The following is a 24,623-nucleotide window of genomic DNA, read 5'->3' as shown; positions in this document are numbered from 1 at the left end:
CCACACATGAAAGGGCTTTCCTTTTGTTTTAAAACTAGCTCTTCTTGTAGGCTACCCTTTCACCGTTGAGAAACTAGGGTTCAGGTGTCATCCAAGCAATGCTGAAATTAACTGAATCATCTCCATCCTCGGGGACCTGGTATCCCGGGAAGCCCCCGGTGACAACAGGGGCGAGCCCAGGACACATGTGTTAGCACAGGCAGTGCAGCGTGACGAGGTGGGCATCCAACACCCTAAGTGTGCTTTAGTGACCAGAATATTTGACAAACCCACAAATTAAGTAGCAAAACATTTTAATCAATTCTAAAAATAACAGAGACATTTTATGTCCATTGCTACCTCCTCAAAAGTCTTCTGCAGATTAGACAGTCGGACTGCAGATTACAGAGCCAGACATTCAACAAAGTACAGTTTGGGACAAGACCATCATGGGGAGGTTTTCCTCCTTTCTACTCATAAACATGAGTTGTCAGCTTAAAAAGAAACCCTTAGACAGAAAGAGAAAGCTTTCTCTCACTATAACCTCTTTATTTCAAATCTATCTGTAACGTTTGAAGGCAAAACATAATCAGAAAACCAACCTCCCAAGCAGGTACAAGGATCTGAGCTGGACTCCTGGGATTACACACTGGTTTAGTTCTATTTCTACTAACACTGTGATGTGAGGTACTATGGTTCTTGTTTTAGTTACAAGAGGTGTTAGGAATGAATGCCCACACACAATTAACAATAGCTTATCTAGCACATAACTCTGCAGCACAATACCAACAACAGGAGTATTTTAAAGCCGGGTGGAGAAGAAAGCAGACACTAATAAAACTGAAGATTTCCTTTGTTCTTCCCCTCTTTTCACAATGAGAATTCAGTTCAAAAACAAGGCTCCAGAATGCCCGTGCGGTCCTTTGGCCCGCCACACTCCTGGGGAGCCTCAGGCTTTGGTGATGTATCCTTCTCGGATGAGGAAATCATAGATTTTCCGGGTTTTGTTCACGTCTATCTTGATGAGTGCTCTTGCCTGTGCCAGTCTCAAGCCTCCTTGCTTGTTACATTCGTTCAATAGAGCAGACTTGTATTCTAAATAGGCTCCCGGGACCAACCTCACCATCTGACAGAGCTGAAAGACATGGCAAATTTAATGAACATTAACATCTGTCAGTCTTAAAATTTAATCCAGCAGGTATAGCCATAATAAAGTGTAAAGAGTGACATCAACCTCCAACTATTTACAGGAGCTGCTGGTGGATAGACCACATTCCATTCCGTCTTTTCTTTGATGAGAACAGTCTCAGGAGACAGAAAAAGGTTGCGGGTGATGCCGGGAGAGCTGCGGCACCTATCGGCCGGCTCCCCGGGGTTTGTCCCGGGGTGTAAGTCTGTGTCCTGAGGACTGGCCTGGGGCAGAGGCCCGGCACGTTCTGGCCCAGCCTGTCAGGGAAGAGTCGCAGGGCCCGGGGTGGGGGTGCTGACACTTGGGTTCCCAAGTGTGAATCACATTATGTCTGGTATCAGCATAAGCCCATAGTCCCTACTTTTGTGATTAGACTTCCTACTTTGGAGGGAAAGGAGGTCTAGAGATCTTGCTAAGAGGTCACTTTAACTACTAAAGATCCAAAAAGCTGGTTTAATTCCAGTTCACCTACCATTTATCCAGCAATGAACAGTCTGAGGTCACCATTTTGTGAGTAAGGACAAAAAACTGCTTGAAACTCTGGGTCATTCCACACTTGAATCAGAATGGCAATCCTTCTTCAGCAACACGTGGATATAACATACACTCCCTTCTCCTCCCACACTCATATTCACTGTTCCTACTGGGTAAAATAAAAGTCTAATACTAGCCCCTATTCCGTTCTGTCTGACCTGAATTTCTGATACGGAGTGGCAGATGAGGACACCCATCTTGCGAACTATAAAAAAGAGCACACCAGGAACAAAGGAGGAATTCCTCTTTGGAATGGACTTGAGAGTTGTTGCATATTATTTGGAAAATGCTTGATGATGACTCATTTGAGGCTGGACTTAAAAGTTTAGAAACAGCTAACAGTCATAAGAAGACACATCCAGTGATTAAGTGATTATGGTGGAAAAGAAAAGTAGGTCATGGCTTTTTTAATCAAAATTAATGTGTGACAATGTATGATGATGGATTCCTCTTTTGTGTTTATATACATACCATGGAGACAACTCAAAAATCTTTAAATAATGGTCATATTGTTGGAATAAGAGTAGAACTTCTGAAAGTGCCCACTCTTATAGGAAATAACCATTTCCATATATAAGTTATTTTAAGTTTGTAAAAAATTAAATTCAGTAAATAAAGTACTTAGTACAGTATCTGGTACATGGTAAATGCTCAATAAATGATAGTTGGTATTATTTAGATTTATGTATCATATGCTCTTCTCTCAGCAGATGAACGGTGGCAGGGTGATAAGGAAAGGAGTCCCTGAGACCTGCTAAGGTCGGTTCTTAACACCGAGACCTTGAGGATGACTAGAGCTGAACGTGCACATGTGTGATGTGAGCAGAGCAAGATGGGTTTGATCCTATAATGTGTTTTTCACGGCAACTCAGTGAATAACCGGCCCCTACTCTCTTTCCTCTAACCAGCTCCCCCTTCTTTTTGTTACCTCCTTTTCTTTCTCATTCAACTTCTCTGTGCCAGGGAGGCCCGTGAGGTTCAAGGGCGGTGCACTTCGTCTACCTATAGATACAGACAGAAAAAGGCATGTATTTTGTGAGAGACAGTACCTCAGGAGTCAAAAGTGTAACAAAGTTCACCACGGTCAGGCCTGTTAGGTACAAAACTACTATATATCGGGTACCCCAAAGTTCACTTGAAAATAAAAACAGTAAGTCAAGGACTTCCCTAGTGGTGCCATGGATAACGTGCCTGCTGACTCAGGGGACACAGGTTCGCTCCCTGGCTGGGGAAGATTCCACATGCTGCAGACTAACTAAGCCCATGTCCTTGACAACTACTGGGTCCATGTGCTGCAACTACTGAAGCCCATGTGCCTAGAGCCGGTGCTCTGCAACAAGAGACGGCACCATGAGAAGCCCACGCACTGCAATGAAGAGCAGCTCCTGCTGGCTGCAACTAAGCAAGCAAGCCCACACGAGAGCAATGAGGACCCAGCAAAGCCAAAAATAAGATAAAGATTAAAGAAAAGAATTTAAAAAAAAAGTAAGTCAAGTGCCCTTTGCCTTGATAAAATGCACATATAATCACACATACCTCAGAGTCAAATAAGATTATTCTTCCTAACCCAGTAGAAGATTCTAAAATCTACAGCCCAGATGTCATCCAGTTAAGAAAAGTCCCATGCCGCCTGTCTTGACAGCTGATGAATGGAAATAACAACTCCGCAGGACAGACTTCCCTAACACTGGCCATTCTGCCAGCAGTGCAGGCAGACATGGCAATTACCCAGGTGCCGTTCACCTTGAGATCAAAGGCAGAGTCAGGCCAGCAAAAGGCCCTTCATTATGTATTATTTGAGGGAATATCTGTTCCTCCCAAAGTAGCCCTGTTTACCTGAAAGACCCACACAGAGAAACAGTGAGCCAGTACATGGCAAAGCAGAGGCTGAGCTGAACTCCCATACCTTGAGAAAGAGCCCCAAGCACGAGGTCACTGCCCAGGATGGGAAGCCTGATGTGCACAACTCTGGGGATTTGTTTTGAATGTACACTTGAGTGAATGGGCTGTGTTAAGCAAAAGAAAATGCAGAATACTACGTTACACTTCTCGGGGGCGGGGTGCTGCTTAGGTGGTGGAGAGCAGGGGGAGGGGCTGTTACAGCTCGCTCTGCAACGAAACAGGCTTCCCTTTAATGAAACAGGCTTCCCTTTAATATCGACAGAGGGAATGGGAGCTGCTCTGCAGTCCCAGGCCTAGCTTGACCCTAAATGCCCTGAAACGGAGATTATGATCACTCAAATGCCTTACCAGTTCCAAGAGGCTATGTTATGATCAGTGATTCAGGTTTCCAACTCTGCACTGCCTTAGCAGCAACTCAAGAGTGTGAAAAGGAGCAAAGAGTCATCTCAACCTAAACACTGGAGCTGAGGGAAGCTGATGGCCCGCCAAGGAAGCAGCCAAGAGTGAGTGCAAATGGTTCAGAAAACACAAATACCAGAGAAGCTAGGTCAAGTACATTCATTCACTTTAATTAGCCAACGTTAAATTTTCTTATTTCTGTATTTAGACTGGGGGAGGATTTGGACGTGAGAAACTTATAAAACTTAACTGTCTTGGCTATTCCCTAAAAGACTCTTTTCTCCTCTGAATATTAAAAAGTAATTACTTGAAACACAGGAATAAATGAAAAAAATATATATATATATCACCCCTGCAGTGGCCTTCTCTGAGCCCTGTCTGGGTCCTGAATTGGAGATTTTTTGAATGGGATCACAAGGTCTGTTTTTCCCAGCTTTAAAAAATGGTAAAACTACAAATGGGTTATCTTTTTGCCAAATCCAGTCTGTAAACAGTGGAGTGGTCTGTATGTTCTGATCAGCGAAAGTGGCTAATCTACTATATGGAGCAGGGATGAATGATAACCAAGAAAACAGGCAAACAACACCATGATCTTAGATCAGCGTTCTACAACTAATACCACCCCACACTACCATTTATTAATTACCAAGCAGCAAGGATTATCAGGTATCATATGGCTTTATCTTGCCCTGTAAACTGACCTCAAAATAGGACATGCCAGATAAGAAAGAGAAATACTTTTAAGTCTCCAACTTATAAAGAAAGTCTTACTTTTCTGGCAAGTAACGTGCCTCCTTGCTCATGGAGGATACAAAGCCTTTAAATTATCCCCTGTGAGACAATCTTGAAGTTTGTGGTAGATAAAATCATAGTAAACAAACTGCCTGTGAACACTGGTAAAATAGAAAAAACACCTGTCTGAGGTCCTCTCCTCCCCGTCTTTGTACTGTAAACCCGAGGGAAGTTCCTGTTTGGCCATGAAGATTCTAACAACTTGCTGATGTTTATGAATCTATATAACAATCACCATTCCTTTGCCTAAGCACCTGGCTCCCACAAAGGCGGGAGGATTTGTTGGGTCACTATAATTCCCAAGATGAAAACTCCACAATTGTGACTTGCTCCAACCTGAAAAATAATTACCTGAATTCGAAGTCATGGGAACAGAAGGACTCAGGCCAGAATCACTACAAAAAAGAAGAGGAATTTAAACTTATGTCACATCGAAGAAAGCAATTCCCAAAGCCCATGATCCCGGGTAACATTTATCAGGTCAGCTACTTTGAAGAGAAGTAATGAGACAGACTAGACTATGTTTTTACAGGCTATCCCAACTGTACACAACTCAGGAAAGGAAATCAGGAAGGAAACTGCTTAGATTTGTTAAGAAGACATCCTGGTATGGCACATCACAGAGACCATTCATGAGCAAAAAGCAGGCATTTGATCTTCCAGTGAAAATCACACCAGTAGATACAGAAGAAGGTGTGGCAAGGGAATACACTAATCTTAAAAAATAAGGCCAAAGTAGCAAAGTAGGATTCTAGGAGGCCAGTTACATTTCTCAAAACTGTCAGTACTGTACTGTTTGAGACAGCCTGCTCAAGTTTTCTGAATTCTTCTAGCTACCTAATTATTATAGCTCTGCCATTTAGGGTAGGGCACCCATGGGACTGTCTGAAAATACAGGTAAAGGCCGAAAGCTCCATGAAGGTGTCCCCGGACTAACTCCTCACATGTCAGCCTGCCGGCGGAGCCACTGCTGGCAGGCGCTGCTGTCCTGGATGTACTGGAGGACCTCAGAGAGCATGGTGCGCTTGAGGCGCTCCTCTTCACGAGTCTTCTTGAGGTGATCGTAGGTCCTGGCACCTGTAGGTGTTAAAAAAGTGACTACAATGACAAGGTAGTAGAACTAACCAAAGGGCTTCCTAACTCATCAACAAACAGTTCATCTTTTTTAATTTTTAATTTTTGTGGCCTTGCTGTGAGGCTCGTGGGATCTCAGTTCCCCAACCAAGGATCAAACCCAGGCCCATGGCAGTGAAAGCGCAGAGCCCTAACCATTGGACACCAGGGGATTCCCAGTCGTTTTTTAATTTCCTTTGAAAAACTGCTTCCAGAATTATTTTTCTAAGAGCAAACAAAGTGATTTCCCCTAGTTTGAAATCTCTTTTTTGATAAGAAATGAAAATGTGTTTATTCCTTTTCTACCTTTAAGAAATTTGAGAGAGGGAATCCCCAAAACAGAAAAGTACAAAGAAAGTTGGAGTTGCTCATATTTCCATCCCCTAAAAGTAACTTAATACTGTTATATTTACTTCCTGCTCTATTTTTTCTATCCATATATTTTTTCAAGTCACACAAATGCTATGCACATACACTGTTCCTTAAAAACCAGTCAGGATTACAAATAAAAATAAATCCTCTTTGACTATTACTATTCTGTTCACCTCTTTCCTGGAGACAGCCAGCATCAGGCAACCCAAATCTGGCATCAGAGTCTTTACACGCATCTTGCTAACAGCTGTAGAGTGTTTTCCACACTATTAATGTATAAAAATCCAAAATATCAAACCAGTGGGTTTCAAGCCAAGTTCCACAGAGGCCCAGGTTACCATGAAAATATCTCAGGGATTACTGTGAACATACTGGTGGTCCTGGGCTCCACAAGACTTCAACCTAAGGAGTTCCACTTTTATTTATGGATTAGTACTCCACATTAAATTTAATTTTGTAAAATTTCCAATGTTAGAAATAAAGAGCCATTTTGCTGGGCTGAACTTGAGCACTGGGTGAACGGGTGACAGCTTTCAACCAACAGGAAGGAGGAAATGCTGAAGACCATCCCCAAAACAACAACAGAACAACAGAAACTGCTATTTATTGAGGATTTGGTGCGTCAGGTACTATACTATGTTTTCATGCATCATCACTAATTTAATCTTCACATGAACTCTAAGAGACTTGGAAAATTGAAACGAATAGAATTATAGATCTGGTAAAAGAGCCAGAATCCAAACCCAAGCTGTCCAAGCCTAGACTTCAGCTCTTAACTGCTAACACAACTGTCTTCTCTTACAACCTGGCTCTACTACAACTAGTTACTTAATCACTTTCATCCTTAGTTTCTCTATTAAATGAGAATAACAATACCTATCTCTTAAGTTCAAAGTGAAAGTCAAGTCGCTCAGTCGTGTCCGACTCTTCGCGACCCCATGGACTGTAGCCCACCAGGCTCCTCCGTCCATGGGATTTTCCAGGCAAGAATACTGGAGTGGGCTGCCATTCCTTTCTCCAGGGGATATTCCCAATCAAGGGATCGAACCCAGGTCTCCAACACTGTAGGCAATGCTTTACCGTCTGAGCCACCAGAGGAGTCCCTCTCTTAAGTTGGTGAAGTACAAAGGGTACAGTCCAATGCATGGTGAATGGTTAGGTGCCCTGAATATAATCATCTCTAACTCAAGTAACTGGGATGCAAGTGCCTAGAACCAACTAAAGTGTGCTTAATGGGAATGATCAGATGATGCATCACTAAATTTAAAAAGGCTGAGGCTAAAAGTTGGAATACAAAATCTTTTTTAAGAGGCCACAACAGAATCCTAAATCTCAAACAGCAACTCTGTCATACTTTTTATTTCACCTCAGATAATCTATATAATGGTATTTATAAGGATTAAATAGATGAAACTTATTGGAAAGATCAAAAACTCATTCTGAAATGAGAAAGCTTGTTTATATGTTTGGAAGGCACCTGCCCTCTGATTTAGTGTGGAGCACAAGCATACTTACTACAAAAATTGGTAATGCCTGCCGTCCTGTATTCCTGGAGCCTTTTGATTTCCCTTCGGAGTTCAAATTCCACTGTTTATCCCCCCAAAAAAGAGAAACATCGGAAAAACAACATCAACATCAATGAGCACTTTTACTGCTAAATATTTTCAGTAATTCTGCCTTCTATAAAAGACTGGGCAATTCCATTTGGGGAATCCTAATTGTTGCTAATATCCCATTAGAAATTTTACTTAAGAGCTGACAAAAATGTACTGCAGTGGTCTTTTGGCTTGTCTCCAGTTGCAGAAAGCAGCTGGAATTGTTTCTTAGAAACAATTCATAGTGACCTGGCTGAATTCATTTAGCTACAGTAGTAATGAATATAATTTCTTAAACCACCAAGTTTCCCTGCTCTACTTATTCCTTGTTAAAAGTTCTAGCCACAAAGACAAATTTCCGTATGAAACCTGTCTCTGGTATTACATGACACAGACCTTTTTGCAAGGGAAGGACAAAATTCTGTGCTCAAGTTCCTGATGGTTTCTTTACAGCTTTTCTCTTATAGGGACAAAAGAGCAGTGTGTTTTCCATAAACCAAGATTTCTGCCTCCACTGAACACACAGATCAGGTTGCACTGCTCAGATTATTATGTGATGGAATGTTCAAATCTGGGTGCTTTGAAAAAGCAGATGAAGGAAGAACCTGGACAATCCACGGGGTGTAGTTCCCTGGAGTGACACATAAACCAGGGATGGCACAAACTGGGACAGGAAGTAAAGATGAGCCACCCAGGATACATCACACAAAGAATGCCAACTAAACAGGGTGTCCGTGAGGACAACCAAGCCGGTTCAGATAAATGCCTGCAGTGTCATGCAAGAAATATCTGCACAATGAGAACAGGATACAAGCCTTCATGAAGTACCGTCCTGAACTAAATTTGGGAGTCAAAATCAAATACCTGAATCTCATGATGAGAGGCACAGACTCAGCCCCTCAGTCCAGACTGTTTTACAGTCCAGGCGTTACTGCCTTAACAACTTCAATTTTTTATAGTGAGAAATCAAATGGTAACTATGTAGATCTCTCTCAGAGAAAAAAGGCAGGAAAATGATGGAAGTGCTATATATTATTTCCATGAGTCAACCAACTCTGTCCCCACCTAGAAACTAGTTTTAATACTAAAATAATTATGAACAAAATAATATGATTTGCTTCAAAATAATCCAGTTGAGGATGGGAAAGGAATGGGTGGCAAAGATGACACTGGATCAGCCAGTGGATGGTTAACTGCTGAAGTTGGGTGATGGATACATGTATATCACAGTATAATGAACCCCATGTATTTGCATACTCCCATATTAAAAATGGGGGAAAAAGCTACTAAACTACTGTTTATCTAAGGCGGGGGGGGGAAAGCCACTAATATTTTTAAGCTTTCTTCTCCATTCCCCAAGTTCCAAATTTATCTCAGAGAAATAAAGGGGAAGAAATAATTTTTTAAAAAATCCACTTACTTACAGAATTTCACAAAAAACACCATTATCGTTCCTGTTTATATAAACACACACACACACAGAAATATATGGTCAAGGTTAAAAAACCACCTACATGCATGGCTTTCAATGAACTTGTCATGCTCCACCGGCCCCACTATCCTTGCAAATCGCCTCATTGTTTCATAAAGATCTTGGACTTCCTTGGGATATCGTCGTTCCATTACTACAGGGAAAGTAAAGAATACAAAGATCCCTAAGTTTTCTGTATTTTTTTTTTTAACAAGTAGTAAAATGGAAGAATATTATTCCTAACCTCACACGATTAATTTACTCATGACAGGAAGCAAACCAGAAAGCTAGCGAATGCAGCACACTAATCATGATGCTAACAGAACCAGAGGGACTACGTCTCAGGGACGCTGTCATGGCCGGAGAGCACCTGCACTCTGGCGACCCCCACACCTCGCTGTCTCTCAATCTGCACAGGGGCAGGAAGTGCTGGCAGTAACAGGAAGGACACGGCAGATCATGCATTCTTAGGAACAATGTAGGGCAAAATCTCCGGTATTGACCTCTGCAGAACAAGGGACGTGAGGACATGCTAATTCATCTAGAAGAGGTAGATCAGTTTGGCAAAAGTGTGTGATCTCTCCCATGTCCCACTAAAAATCTTGTCTGTAACTCCATATCCTCAAGTGAGGCGTTTATTTTTTCACTCTCTACATGGGTCATTTTGCCTTTCTCTAAACTTAACTACCACAACATAATATACTACGAATGAAGTTATATTTTAATAACTATCATGGAAGCAAATGGTCATATATGCCACCTGGGATACCCTTACAGGTAGCCAGAATCAGCACCTTTAAGGATCACTACTGACCAAATTTCTAATAAAAAGAGCTATCAGCAAAAAGAGGGATAGGAAAACCCACCAACAATAATTGGTAGGTTGGAATGATCAGGAATTCTCAAATTGCTACTCAGTCATTTCAATAAGAGTAACTAGGCTACCTCTGTCCACTCTCAGGCTAAAAATACAGGCTGTTACTTATGACAGTTACTTAAATTGTCGTCTTTTCAGATGAATCTCTTCCTTAGCAGGAAAATTCTTGCCCACAAATTCTAGGGGCTGATTTGATGGGCAGCCACAAATTCATTTTATTCACCACCAAACAACCCTACTTCTACAGGAATAATACAAAAGTTTGGAGTAATTTAGTCTGATGACAAAGCTCCTACGCCTACGACAGTAAGGTCACACGTGCATCCAGCACAATGGCAAGTGAAAACCTCTCAGGCCACACTGCACATGCCATGTCTTTCTTGGAAGCAACAGAGCCTCCCCTCAGGTCTAGCTGTAAAAATACAGTTAAAGAATAAAGAGGCTAAGCTGACCTCTGTCCACCAGCTGGGAACAGAATTTATGCAAGAGTCAAGGTCTACTACATACAGGTTAAAATCCAAAAGCCCAGCAATTTCAGACATAGGAACTCACTACCAGAACATGACCAATTATTGTCGACAAAAAGGGCAAGGGAGAGCTGACCTGGAGTTATTTTTGCAAACCCACAGCTCGCGATTAGGACGAGGCTAAACAAGCAATAATGTATACTGGCAGAAGGAATATAAATTGATATAATTATCTTTCAGGAAACAATCTAGCAGCATGTGTTAAGCATTTTTAACAATCATGTTCTTTGACCTAGTAATTCCACTTCTCGGAATCTATCTTAAAAAAATTCTAAATGCAGGCAAAGCTTTATTCACAAACAAGTTTACCTTTGTGCTATTTTTAATGATTTAAAAAAAAACTGCAAATATGCTAAATATCCAATAATAAAGACAGGTTAAGCACATCGTATATTATATGTAAAGTTACTGGTATAACATATTTTGTAACATATTAGAAGGGATATCATCAAAACACTACAATCGCTTAAAAAATGTGTAGTGGAAAATGAAAAACTAAACGATGTACAATGTAACCTACTTATGATCATGACTCTGTTGAAAGATATTCAACCCAAGACTGGCTGACCTGGACCCTCCAGTGGCAGAGTGTCAAACCCTGTAAGATTCTATCAACTGGCATATGAAGCACAATCTCATTAGGTTACTTTTACAAAACAGAATCTTGTGGCATACACCTATTATAAACATATATAAATACTACAATTATTATGATATGATTCTTATGTGCTAAACAAACTCTACAGTGTAGAAGAAAACGTAGAGAAACTCTTTCTGCCCAGCCTGGATACCACCAATATTTAAGAGTAAGGTCAAAGTTAGCAATCACTTAAAAATCATTATAGGTTTATTTTCATCATGCAATATTAATGTCTTGTTTGTTAGCGCCCCCACGATGCAAAATAAAGGTGTCACTTTCTGTTAATTCTTTCCATAAAAATATTTTCACAACCCGATGATTACAGTTATATTATGTTTAATATATAATTCTGAAACACAATCCTATTCAGTTTTGGAAAACGATCCACTAATATTCAGGTTTTAATTAATACACTAATTTAAAAAACATTTCTCATGCTAGTGTTATTGACTATATATTACTGGTTTGAGACTCTTAGTATACAACAGAATTGCCTTGAAGACTTTAAAAAAATAGATGCTGGAGCTCTACCTCCAGAGATTCTGACTTAATCAGAGGTGACTGTTGGGCATCATAAATTTTTAAAGCTCCCTCAGTTCAGTCGCTCAGTCGTGTCCGACTCTTTGCAACCCAATGAATTGCAGCACGCCAGGCCTCCCTGTCCATCACCAGCTCCCGGAGTTCACCCAAACTCATGTCCATCGAGTTGGTGATGCCATCCAGCCATCTCATCCTCTGTCGTCCCCTTCTCCTCCTGCCCCCAATCCCTCCCAGCATCAGTCTTTTCCAATGAGTCAACTCTTCGCATGAGGTGGCCAAAGTATTGGAGTTTCACCTTTAGCATCAGTCCTTTCAAAGAACACCCAGGACTGATTTCCTTTAGAATGGACTGGCTGGATCTCCTAGCAGTCCAAGGGACTCTCAAGAGTCTTCTCCAACACCACAGTTCAAAAGCATCAATTCTTTGGCGCTCAGCTTTCTTCACAGTCCAACTCTCACATCCATACATAACCACTGGAAAAACCATAGCCTTGACTAGACGGACCTTTGTTGGCAAAGTAATGTCTCTGCTTTTCAATATGCTGTCTAGGTTGGTCATAACTTTCCTTCCAAGGAGTAAGCGTCTTTTAATTTCATGGCTGCAATCACCATCTGCAGGGATTTTGGAGCCCAGAAAAATAAAGTCAGCCACTGTTTCCCCATCTATTTCCCATGAAGTGATGGGACCAGATGCCATGATATTCGTTTTCTGAATGTTGAGCTTTAAGTCAACTTTTTCACTCTCCTCTTTCACTTTCATCAAGAGGCCCTTTAGTTCCTCTTCACTTTCTGCCATAAGGGGGGTGTCATCTGCATATATGAGGTTATTGATATTTCTCCCGGCAATCTTGATTCCAGCTTGTGCTTCTTCCAGCCCAGCATTTCTCATGATGTACTCTGCATAGAAGTTAAATAAGCAGGCTGACAATATACAGCCTTGACGTACTCCTTTTCCTATGTGGAACCAGTCTGTTGTTCCATGTCCAGTTCTTTTTTTTTTTTTTTGCGACCCCATGGACTGTAGCCTACCAGGCTCCTCAGTCCATGGAATTTTCCAGGCAAGAATACTGGAGTGGGTTGCCATTTCCTTCTCCCCATGTCCAGTTCTAACTGTTGCTTCCTGACCTGCATATAGGTTTCTCAAGAGGCAGGTCAGGTGGTCTGGTGTTCCCTTCTCCTTTCAGAATTTTCACAGTTTATTGTGATCCACACAGTCAAAGGCTTTGGCATCGTCAATAAAGCAGAAATACATGTTTTTCTGGAACTCTCTTGCTTTTTCCATGATCCAGCAGATATTGGCAATTTGATTTCTGGTTCCTCTGTCTTTTCTAAAACCAGCTTGAACATCTGGAAGTTCACGGTTCATGTATTGCTGAAACCTGGCTTGGAGAATTTGGAAAATTACTTTACTAGCGTGTCAGATGAGTACAATTGTGCGGTAGTTTGAGCATTCTTTGGCACTGTCTTTCTTTGGGATTGGAATGAAAACTGACCTTTTCCAGTCCTGTGGTCACTGCTGACTTTTCCAAATTTACTGGCATATTGAGTGCAGCACTTTCACAGCATCATCTTCCAGGATTTTGAAACAGCTCAACTGGAATTCCATCACCTCCATTAGCTTTGTTCGTAGTGAGGCGTTCTAAAGCCCACTTGACTTTACATTCCAGGATGTCTGGCTCTAGGTGAGTGATCACACCATCGTGATTATCTGAGTCGTGAAGATCTTTTTTGTACAGTTCTTCTGTGTATTCTTACCACCTCTTCTTAATATCTTCTGCTTCTGTTAGATCCATACCATTTCTGTCCTTTATCAAGCCCTAGTGATGCTAATATGCAACATGGATTAAGAACTACTGCCACAAATGATTTAAAACTATTCAATAATGATGGGAAAATTTTTAAATTAAAGAAAAATGCTAATACTTACATTGAAACTTCCTAAGGTTGATTAATCCATGGTCTCTTATAATTCTAGAATGAAAAGAATAATTATCTATGATAATTAATTTCACATTTAACAATATCTTCCACAAGCAGCTTTCATTAGGCACCGTAAACACTACGAGGGGGAGTATCGAGGTCCAGAGAAGCCACTCCTCTCACAGTTCTGCAGCTCACTGAGTCACTAACACAATTTTAAGCTCTCAAGTATCATGCGTTTTTCCTCCCCTTGGGCAGTAACTATTTGCTGGATGAATCAATGAGCACCCACAAATACTGAAAAACCCGTTGTCTGTAACTTAGATGAAACAGAAGGGAATCTGTCCATGGCATAAAAATTATCTATTCAGCTTTAGGGAAATGCTGAGAATAACCATTTAAGGGAAATCTGTTAATGATGAAGGGTGCCATGATCACACACTCAATGTTTACAACTGTACATTCACAGAATGCCTTGAAGCTATTTGAAATAAATCGTGTGCATGTTTAATGGAAGGGCATCATAAAACACAAGATCTAATAGCGACCTCGACAACTGAGTTCTACAATACTGTCTAGTTCTAATTGCATTAAGCAGAACAGAATTTAGGTAAACCATGCAGAGTTCCATGTCTGGAACCTTTGATTTCTATTGAAACCTAGCAATGAAGCTTCTCTCAAGAACAGCTGAATAATCTTCAGCGCTCACTGGAAGCTAACTCCAGATATGCAGAGAGTAAGTTTTACTTCAGATCATGTCTTGGTCCCTCCAGAGTGTCTCATAAGTCCTATTTCTTTTTCTCATTGTGTTGTCACCATGTCTCTAGTTAGTAACATGCCTACGCATATATACACACACACCTGCGAGTACCCTTCTCTGAACTGTTAAAGTCTCTGTAATCCAACAGAGATCTGCGATCCATAATTTCTCAGTCTGAATGTATGGTTTTTGTTCTGTTGCAAAGAGAAGGAGAAATCAAGAGTGCCTAAAACTTGCTCATGATTCCTTTGAAATCCTTTTAGATAAAAGATTTCTCATAAAAACTCAGCAGTCAGAATGGAGCACTAGAAAAAGCATAACAACTTAATAATATCTTGAATTTTTCTTGTTGCTTTTTTCCTTAAAAGAACATACCCATATTATTCATTGGTCATAACATTAAGAAAGGAGGAGGTAAAAAAGGCAAAAAAAGGAGAGGTAATATTTACCTTTAACAGATGGAAAAATTGAGAGTCAAGAAAGTTAAGGGTATTCCTCAAGGTCATAAGATAAGCCACAAGTGGGAACTTGATCTTACAGGCTATATGTGGTCAAAAGTCCAAAGGCAAAAGAAGGCAGGACGGTTTCCCAGACTTACTTTTTTCGTCTTTGTCGCTCCTTTAACCTGGAATGATAGATATCCACTACAGCCATCTTCAGAGCTATAAACAAACAAACACCTACATATAAATATAGCCAAGGCAAGAAGAAATCTTTTGCCCAAGCTGTTTTTAACCTCGTATTGCTCACTACTCCACATTCACTGGTCTAAGAAATCTGTCTCCTGGAAACAAAAAAAAAATCCTAGGATACTGAATTTCTCAATCAGTAAATTACAGTGAAATTCTTTTTCCTAAGTATATGTTTACAAGGGATTACCCTATGGATAACAAAATCTGCTTTCTACTAAACATCTACTTTGCATGCCTTGCTATGTATATTAACTTTCATATAACAGTTCAACAAGGAGTCTGAACTTTGGTAAAACATGGGCTAGAAATTACACATATCAGAGTTTCAGATTAGGAGAGAGAAATACTGAAATCTAACATGCTGGGCTATAAGCAGATGCACTATAGCCGTATACAACTTCAGTCGCTGGGAAATGATCAGGAATACTTTATCCAGGCCATCCTCCCTTGGGTCTGAGATAAAAATAACAAATTCTAGCTGGATGATCTGAAGAGAGAACTGAATGCAGTATTTTTTAAACTTCAGTTATTTAAAAAAAAAAAAAAAGTATTGGGTATCAGAGATTTGTTGTCATTCATTTCTAACAAGTTCAAAAATTTAAACAGCACTGCTTCATTTTTCCTCATCACCACCCACAAACTAAAAATAATTCAATAATATCAGGTCCAAGATTTAAGGCAATGGATCTCAAACCTTTTTTTCAGGTTGCAGAACTCTTTCTCTATATGAACTCTTTCTTGATTTATACGTATTTCTTATAGAAGCATAGATATCACAGAATGCCCAGACCCTACCGGTGTTTCCTAATACACCTGCTGTGGAATGACAGGTCCTAGAATGCTGCGCTGGGGGGAGACAGGCTTTACGTAAGTCTATGGTGGAAGTGGCAGGAGAATGGGTAGGAGACAATTTGTTTTTGACATGCACTACAACCAAATACCGGAGAAGGCAATGGCACCCCACTCCAGTACTCTTGCCTGGAAAATCCCATGGATGGAGGGGCCTGGTGGGCTGCAGTCCATGGGGTTGCTAGGAATCGGACACGACTGAGCGACTTCACTTTATTTTTTCACGTTCATGCATTGGAGAAGGAAATGGCAACCCACTCCAGTGTTCTTGCCTGGAGAATCCCAGGGACGGGGGAGCCTGGTGGGCTGCCGTCTATGGGTCGCACAGAGTTGGACATGACTGAAGCAACTTAGCAGCAGCAGCAGCACAACCAAATACAAGTTTTAGCGTGGACTCTACCTTCCTTCTTAGGAGAAAGAGAATTAAGAAGTCAACAGTTCAAGGCAGAAAGAGAAGGAAACAGAACAAATAAGCAAACAGGTAAAGAGCTAACATACACTGAGTATTTATCATGTTCCAGGCTCTTTAGGTGCCTTATCTCATTTATCCACTGAATAACAAGATGAGTTCAGTAGGAAACAAACTACTAGAAAATCCAGTGGGGAGGTTAGTGCTAATTTTGACAAAATAGTTCTGTAATTTTTCTAATATACTAACATATCATGTTGTTTCCTAAGATTTGTGTGGGAAAGAATTAAAACAGGAAAAAAAACTGAAGAGACTGTGTTACAAAAGCCTCTATAAATAAATCCTGCTGATAAACGGTTCTGGTGCTTGATCAATTCAGTAGTGGAAGCTTGTACAACCAGCTCTGGAGAACAAAGGGGAGAAAGGGAACACAGGTCAACAAATGCAAGGAGAAATGGAATTCTCCCAGGGAAAAAATTTCACAGCTGAAGCTCTCTCTTGTCTTGATGAAGCACACTCGGATCGCAACAACTGATTATAAGGTCTTAACTGCATGAAAAACCCAGGGAGGATACAGCACAGCAGGCAGAACAGAAATGAGAAGGAGACACTGAATGAAGGACAATCACAGGTTCACACTCTTCTTAAAAAGTGACTGGAGAGTTGAGTAGAGTAGGCACACAAAGACCCAGAGCTCCTTAAAAACCAACCAACCAACCCAAACCACCCATAACCTCTCCACTGCTGCCAGGCCTCTGAAATCCCAGTCTTGGGGGATGACTAGTCTCCCTGTGATTACACTCGGGACTGATAACAAAGTCTCCAAATGGCTGCCTTAAAATATTGCAAGAAGTGGGCAGCAGTCAGAGGCAGCTCCTTCCCACTGCAGTGTATTTCTAACACTGTTCAAAATAGCTGGCAACATGTTTCTGTTTTCCTGACAGAAGGCACTTACTGCTTTCTTGGCAGGAAAAGCAACTCAGAGGCCTTAACTCTGGGGAAACCAATCAAGCAAGCACACGAGCACAAACCTGTGAATCAGGTATTCCCCAGAATGAAGCTTCTTAAAAGTCATTCCCCTGCCCTGAAGCTTTTGGCTGAGATGGACACAATCGGGGCTATGAAAAAAGGATGACTGTGTGACCTCATGGTCAAAGTCAGCAACCAGGAAGCCTGAAGCAAGTCACTTCACTCCTTTGTACATTTCCCTGAAGGCAGAATGGGAAAATGACTATTTCCACTTCTCAGGAATGTGATTAAGTCATAGATTATAAAAAATGTGAAATCTAAAAAGAAAAAAAAGGTTCAAGATGGTAGATACCGTAAGTCTAGTAGTATTAAGAGCACAGATGAATGAAGCACAGTAGTATTACGAGCTTGAGATGGCTCTGCCACTTGCAGGTTATAACTTGACCTTGATATTTCCACTCCTCAATTTCCCCATCTACAAAATGGGCATAGGAATGCCCAACTCAAAGAGCTTTGTGAGGATTAAGTGAGTTCACACGTATCAAGAACTTAAACGGTACCTGGCAAACAGAGAGTGCTGTATGTATTAATTATCATTATTTACAGCCTTTAACAGTTAGAAGATCAGAGGTCCAGCCTGGTCACTGTGCCTACTCACCTATCTATTGGCAGTTTCTTTCCCTTGATGGTGATTTGGCTGCTTTGTGCTTAGGACTGTTTAGACATAAATACCATTGAGACTGAAAACTGCTGTTTAGTTGCTCTGTCGTGTTCAACTCTTGTGCGACTCCATGGACAGAGAGCCCACCAGGCTCCTCTGTCCATAGGATTTCCCAGGCAAGAATACTGGAGCAGGTTGCCATTGACTGCTCCAGGGGATCTTCCCAACCCAAGGACTGAACCCACATCTCCTGCACTGGCAGGCGGATTCTTTCCCCCTGAGCCACCTGGGAGGACCAAAGGCTGACAATACGACCAAAGAAAGAAAACCGGGGGCGTGGAGGCGAACATGCCCGTATCTGATCAAGAAGTTTTGCTGACATTAGCTTTCCAAATAGAGGGAGAGTAAATTTCTCTGGTGTGCAATCCTGAGAAGTGCTGAGAACACAGACCCAATACAGAGAAAGGAGCTCATGACAACTCCTGCTTGCCCAGGTTACTGGCTGGCAATGATTAGAAGATGCTGTGCTAAGGCTTACCACCTGGAAAACTCTGACAAAGACCAGTCCACAAATTTAGGAGAGATTTTCCCAATAAAAGCAGATGGGGAGCAACGTTCCCCGAGGAAAAGGGAAATGCGCTGTGTGTCACCACTGGCGTCTCACAACACCCTGTGACACAGGGGCACTGAGTTATGGGTCTTCTGCATCTCCCTCTCTAGGCCAATAATCTCAATGAAGTGTGAGGAGGTTTCATTTAGCGATCCCAGAACTTCCTTACTGTCTTCCCCAGACATTACTTCACAGGCAGTATCTTTTGGGGCCCGTTCTGAAAGATATTTGGTATGGCTGGAATGTAACCATCTATTCCTCCATTGTGTCCTAGGCCTCTATAATGGAACATTTGAACCTCCTTTATTAGACGAATTGCATCAATCATAGCAAAAGTCTTGGGAAAGAAGAAGAGCTTGGTGGCATCACCCAGTCTTCTAGATGCCTGGCAACAGGATACAAAACCCAGCCAAACAATTTACTTCCTTCTAGTAGTTGTGAGTGAGGAAATATAAAAGGAATGTTATAAATGCTCAGTAATATTAAGAGTGTAATAGTATAATGAAATGGTAATAACATCAATCTGAATTATGAACCCTCTTCCATTGGAGACATTCACCCTGACTAGTCAGTGTCATCCTTCTTTGTTGGCCCTGGACATAAAGAAATAGCAAGCAGGATTCCAAGTGACTCAGAAGCAAGCCCGAGGTTGAATCACTGTCCTGATCTGCAGAAAACAGGTGCCCCCCTCTCTGCTCTGGGTGTGCATATAAAGCTCCTTCTCATTTCTCCCTGCTCTCCTTAGGCTCCTAGGCCCCTGCACTTGAGTGTTCTGGGAGAAACCGCTCAGCTCAAGGGCAATATGCCCCACTGGACAGTGGGGCCGTGCTGCCAGAGGAGGAATATGAGAACTCAGAGCCATCGACAAAGCATCCCTTTGATCTCCAGTCCTGCCAACCCTCTCGATGATGTCATCACCTTTCAAAAAGCACCCATCTAAACATCTTATAGTTCAGTACTAGACACGGAGGGAAAGCGGAGGCAGAGATTATTACAGTTTTAATTAAAACTACTTATGTATAACAATAACTGAAGCTTCAGTTGTAGTTTGAATGAATTAGAATCAAGTAACTTAAAAGGCTACAGAATCTGTAGAAAGAACACAAATAACTAAAGTATGCTATTGGTTTGAAATGCTAACTAAAATAAAACTTGCTAATCAATTGCTTCTTTTTGATTTTTTTTCCCTTTGCCCCACTTAATTATAGAAAGGACCATAAATGCACCAGAAGAAACTGCAAATCCTGCTTTCACAAAGAATGCAGAGTAAAATGAAACACCAACCATTACTATAGTTTTCTTAATAATGTTGAGGCTTAAGAATGAAGACCTTGGACTAAGGCCTAGAGATGTGATTTAGCAAGTCCTTTACATAGTTGAGACGTTATTGACATTAGAGATTTTGACTTTCAGAAGTTCAGTACCTCTGAATAGCATCTAAAAAAATGATACTTATAAAACTGCTTTTTTGCATTCTGGATAAGAATGATACAAGCCAGGAAATAATACCATTTTAATTAAAGTTGGCATGTATGAGGAGAAATACTGAATGGCAATCTGCACACTACCTTCAAGGGGACACCATCATGAGGTGAGAACAGACAATAACATGAGTTACCAGGGTTGAAAAGCAGAGATTGACATGGAAGACTGAACAAGTACAATGGCTCCAGTGAACACTAAAGTAGTTTGCCTTCAAGCTTTCCTCTTTTAGTTCAATCTGCGTCACTTTGACTTTCCCTTGAAGTTGTGTGGGAGAAAAGGAGAGAAATGAAATTTTGCAAAGAAAACTGTTCAAGAAGCATGTAGAGAAAAAATTCTAAAGGTAAAATTTTTATGAGGACTCTTTCTTGGTCCCAGATCTGGTGTAACAAATACCTAGACAGCTGTTCTATGAAGGTAAGAGTAAAATTTCCCCTTCAAGGGACAGAGGACCAGTTAATGCAACCTGAAAACTCGATTTATAAATCAACAAGGAGTCTAACTTGCCCGTCCTACGTGGCATATACAGTTAAGAGAAATAACAAAGATGTTGTTTAGGAAATATAGAATCCAAGGGATTCACCTACTACATACATCATCCTTAATTCTGGACTGAAATGAAACAGAAGATTTGGGATTATTTTAAAGACATAGTTCATTGAAAATGGAAAGAAAGGGAAAAAAAGATATTCCAATAAAAGTCTAACCATCCACTTTTAAGAGTCCTACTGACATTAAGCATTTACTTATAACAAGAGTTAGTAAATCAGGCTAATCTTAAGAATTTAGAAGTGCTAAAAATCCAACAGTTCTGAGAAAGAAGAAATTTTCAGTCTTGGTCTAAAAACTCTTGAACTTCCATTCTTTTCCCCTGCTATGGGAAATGTGGGGTAACAAATTACAATGAACATTTAGTATCAGTAGTTGCTGTTGAAGTCCCAGGTTTTCACCCTGATTCCTTTTCTTTTAAGGAGGCAGTGAGGACCATTTAACCAATTACCTCAGCATAGGCTTGTCTCAATTAAAAGAAAGCTCACATAGTCCAAGGGATGGGATATTCCCAACTACCATTATATGATCAACATTCTCACCATCGTCACAAATGACCTTCTCATTATGGTCAAATCCTGGCAACATGATATGTTCAGCATCTTAACCACTATACTTTCAGTCCCATAAGGGGCAGGAGACTATCTTATTCATTCTTACATTCCTAGCAGCCAGCACAGTCACATTACAGGTCGCAATCAATAGAAACACTTATTGAAATAAAATGTTACCGTGTAAAATGTCCGAGTCATCTTCGACAAAATCAATATCTCTCAAGTCCCACTCCGCATAATTGTCAAACTCCTGTTTGGGGAAAAAAATTCCCACCTCAGATCCATCAGCTTTGAGTAATGCCTTTATAGGAGCCATGCTTTAAAAGCAAACAGCAAATATACAAGCACTTGTTAAAAAGTACTGAATGGGGTACAAGGCCAGGATAACTGCTGTAAGTAATAAATCATGGGAAAAATCTGAGAGGCTTTCAGGCAATAGTGACAGCAAAAAAATGAGAAAGCTGTGAGTCCAGGAATAAATATTTGATTCTAAAAGTAGTCTATTCATAAAATGTAAATCAAGAAAATCTCACTCTGACTAGTCCTTCAAGTATTTAGGTAAGAAAATTGTGTGCATTAATTCATCTACCTTTCTACCACCTTCTGAGGACTCTATTTATTCCAGAATATTGGTTATACAGCTCAGTGGGTAGATTTGTTCATATTCTGTTCAATGAGTACAATCTGCAGGGGTGGTGTCTATGAGGGAGCTCTACAACAGCAGCTGCCAAAAACAAAACGCTGACCTGGGTGTGGCCAGCAAAATTGTTTATAGTTTGCTAAACTTTAATTACCTCCAGGAGTGCTATAATTGTGGATGAGGTGGTAAACCAAGAGACGTGTGACTACATTCACATGGCTTTATGGCTGCAAGAACATGTAGCTTTTCCACACATTCATCATTCTTTATACACTTGTGAATATAATACAAAAGATAGCAAACTACAGCCTCTAGACCAAATTTAGCCCACTGCCTATTTTTGTAAATAAAGTTTTACTGGTGCACCAGCATGCTCATTTGTTTACTATTATTATCTATGCTGCTTTTTGCATAATTATGGCAAAGTTTAGTTCCAACAGAGAATTTATGGTCTACAAAATCTAAAATATTTACTATCTGGACCTTAATAGAAAAGTTTCCCAACCCCCTGACACAATACAACCTTGGAACCCTCTAAGTGTGGAATGAGAATCAGACTATAGGAACCCTATACTTACTAAGGAAATGGGACTTAAGAAATAAGTTCTTGGTCTGAAGAATTTCTACCTTTCTAAAAAAAAAGTTTACAAATGAGAAAAGGCACTCAGATGGAGAAAATGAGACTGCCTAAGGCCCTACAAATTACAGTGTTTTGAAAAGCTTTTTAGTGGTGTGGAACCTATAGGTAAGAGATACGGCCTCATCCAAAACAAAAACAAGTTCCTCCTACCTCAATGAAATCTGCTCGAGCTGGCATGTATCCTGCCATGTCCCGAGAAAGCAAGGAGTCAAAGGTAGGTCGGGGAGGGTCATCTGCAGCTGAAAGAATTTTGAGTTTTTCTTAATAACTTAATAAAATACTAGCATAAAAAAAGTAACACAAAATTCTCACTTAGATTCTGAAATATTTTTATTTAGAGAAAGTGTCTGAGAGAATAAATAAAATTCAAAAGATTTTTATAAAGGAAAGTAAAAAAGTAAAGTATTATGGAAACAAACTGATTTCTTAAAAAAGAAATTAAGGGGACTTCCCTGGTGATCTAGTGGTTAAGACTGCATTTCCACTGCAAGGGACATGGGTTCGATTCCTGGTTGGGGAACTAAGACCCCACATGCTACAAAGGGCAGGGAAAAGAAAAAAAAAAAAGAAACAGATTTAGGGAATCCTCTAAGTAAATATGGAAAATTCCCTCTGCTTTTTACTTCCCTAATATAAAAGAAAATCAAGGATCTTTTCTTTAGCATTATAGAACTTAAGTATTTACCCTGTCTGCTTCAGCTCCCTTCTCAGTATCAATTTACAAATCCCATCCAACTGATAGGCAAAAACCCTACTGGATTTGGAGTGAGCTGGAATTGACTCACTAGTCCTGGGATCTCGCACAAATTATTTAACCTTTCTGAATTTCAGGTTCCTTGTGTGCAAAATCAAAGCACTTGGCTCTTTCTGTCTCACTGCATTGCCATGAGGAAGAAATGGTCTAAGCCATTTGAGAACAAAGTGCTAACATCCAAAGGGCTTATCCAAACAGGAGATAGCCCCAGGTTTTGAGTTAGTCACCTATGAAACTGTCTCCAGAAAGTATGAGGAAAGAGGCAGGGGAAAGAAAAATAATCATATCTCATTATTTGTGCCCTGGGAGTCATTCAGAAAAGATGTCCATTTATAATTCATCATGGGTTTGGTTATGTTTTGTTAGACCCATGAGTCCCTAAGTCACATGAGATTAAAAAAAAAAATTTGTTATAATTGCCACAACCAAGTGAACAAAAATAACAAATTGCTTCTTGGACTTAATACTGGGATGGTTAATTATAACGAGTTCAATACTGGACTCTCTTACTGATACAAGGAGGTACTCACAGTGAAATGGAATGGCTGTGTCAGCAGTTTTTGCCTCCTCTGCTTGCTTCAGGTTCAGCAGGGTAGATGCAAACAGAGGGTTATTGATGAAATGCTTCATATAGTGCTTCTCACACTCCTCCTTGGTCTTGGTGCACATCTGATTGGCTACATCCTGCCTAGAGTGTGGGAAGTGAGAAAAGGACGCAGAGTTTTCATTTATGCATAATGGTCAAAGTATGGTTTGTTCTTTCCATATTTTAAGTCCCACTGATATAATGTGTGGAACTTGATACCCACAAACTGATATGATGCAGCTATTGGCAGAACAGTGAGACAAATATAAACATAGTATTGGTATAATCTGATGTTTCAAATCCTGCTATTCCATGATAGAGGTGCCAATATCTAAAAAAGTCCTTTTCTTTCCACCAAAATAAGGAAGATTACTAGAAAATCCATGAATTTCCCTGTGAGCTAGGCTCTACTGAAAGAATTGCTATAATTAATAAGCCAGAACATTTATATTTGCATATTTTATAGTTTACAAAACACTTCATGTGAACAAACATTTCTTTACTAGAGCTCTCATGACAGACCAAGCTCTAAGCTGGAAATATGTACAACATAAGTGACATAAATGCTAGTATTAACTGTGTAGTGTATTTACTATCTCAGTTTCACAGATGGAAAAA

General features: G+C 40.4%; 1 protein-coding gene and 1 long non-coding RNA gene across 5 annotated transcripts in view; one reads left to right on the top strand and one right to left on the bottom strand.

The window, feature by feature from the left end:
* Positions 1-276: 276 nt before the first annotated feature.
* Positions 277-24,623, bottom strand: part of TADA2A (transcriptional adaptor 2A) — a 46,208-nt gene continuing 21,861 nt past the window's right edge. For 2 of the 4 annotated variants that reach the window (XM_005219991.5, NM_001034244.1), the window contains 11 exon segments: positions 23,950-24,107; positions 22,816-22,904; positions 21,563-21,635; positions 15,209-15,272; positions 13,858-13,901; positions 9,390-9,500; positions 7,796-7,867; positions 5,740-5,872; positions 5,147-5,190; positions 2,631-2,704; positions 277-1,114 (listed from right to left, as the gene is read on the bottom strand). In XM_005219991.5, the coding sequence (XP_005220048.1) occupies positions 929-1,114; positions 2,631-2,704; positions 5,147-5,190; positions 5,740-5,872; positions 7,796-7,867; positions 9,390-9,500; positions 13,858-13,901; positions 15,209-15,272; positions 21,563-21,635; positions 22,816-22,904; positions 23,950-24,107 (1,048 nt within the window). In that variant the 3' untranslated portion in view covers positions 277-928. 4 annotated transcript variants of the gene reach the window in all.
* LOC132343012 (uncharacterized) lies at positions 14,481-19,963 on the top strand. The gene is made up of 2 exons (XR_009491646.1): positions 14,481-14,586; positions 19,546-19,963. It is a non-coding gene; the product is annotated as an uncharacterized lncRNA (long non-coding RNA).

The sequence above is a fragment of the Bos taurus genome, chromosome 19 (genome assembly GCF_002263795.3).
Source record: "Bos taurus isolate L1 Dominette 01449 registration number 42190680 breed Hereford chromosome 19, ARS-UCD2.0, whole genome shotgun sequence".
In the NCBI taxonomy this organism is placed as follows: domain Eukaryota; kingdom Metazoa; phylum Chordata; class Mammalia; order Artiodactyla; family Bovidae; genus Bos; species Bos taurus.
Note: the sequence above shows the minus strand (reverse complement) of the source record. Positions and strands in the feature narration are given on the sequence as shown.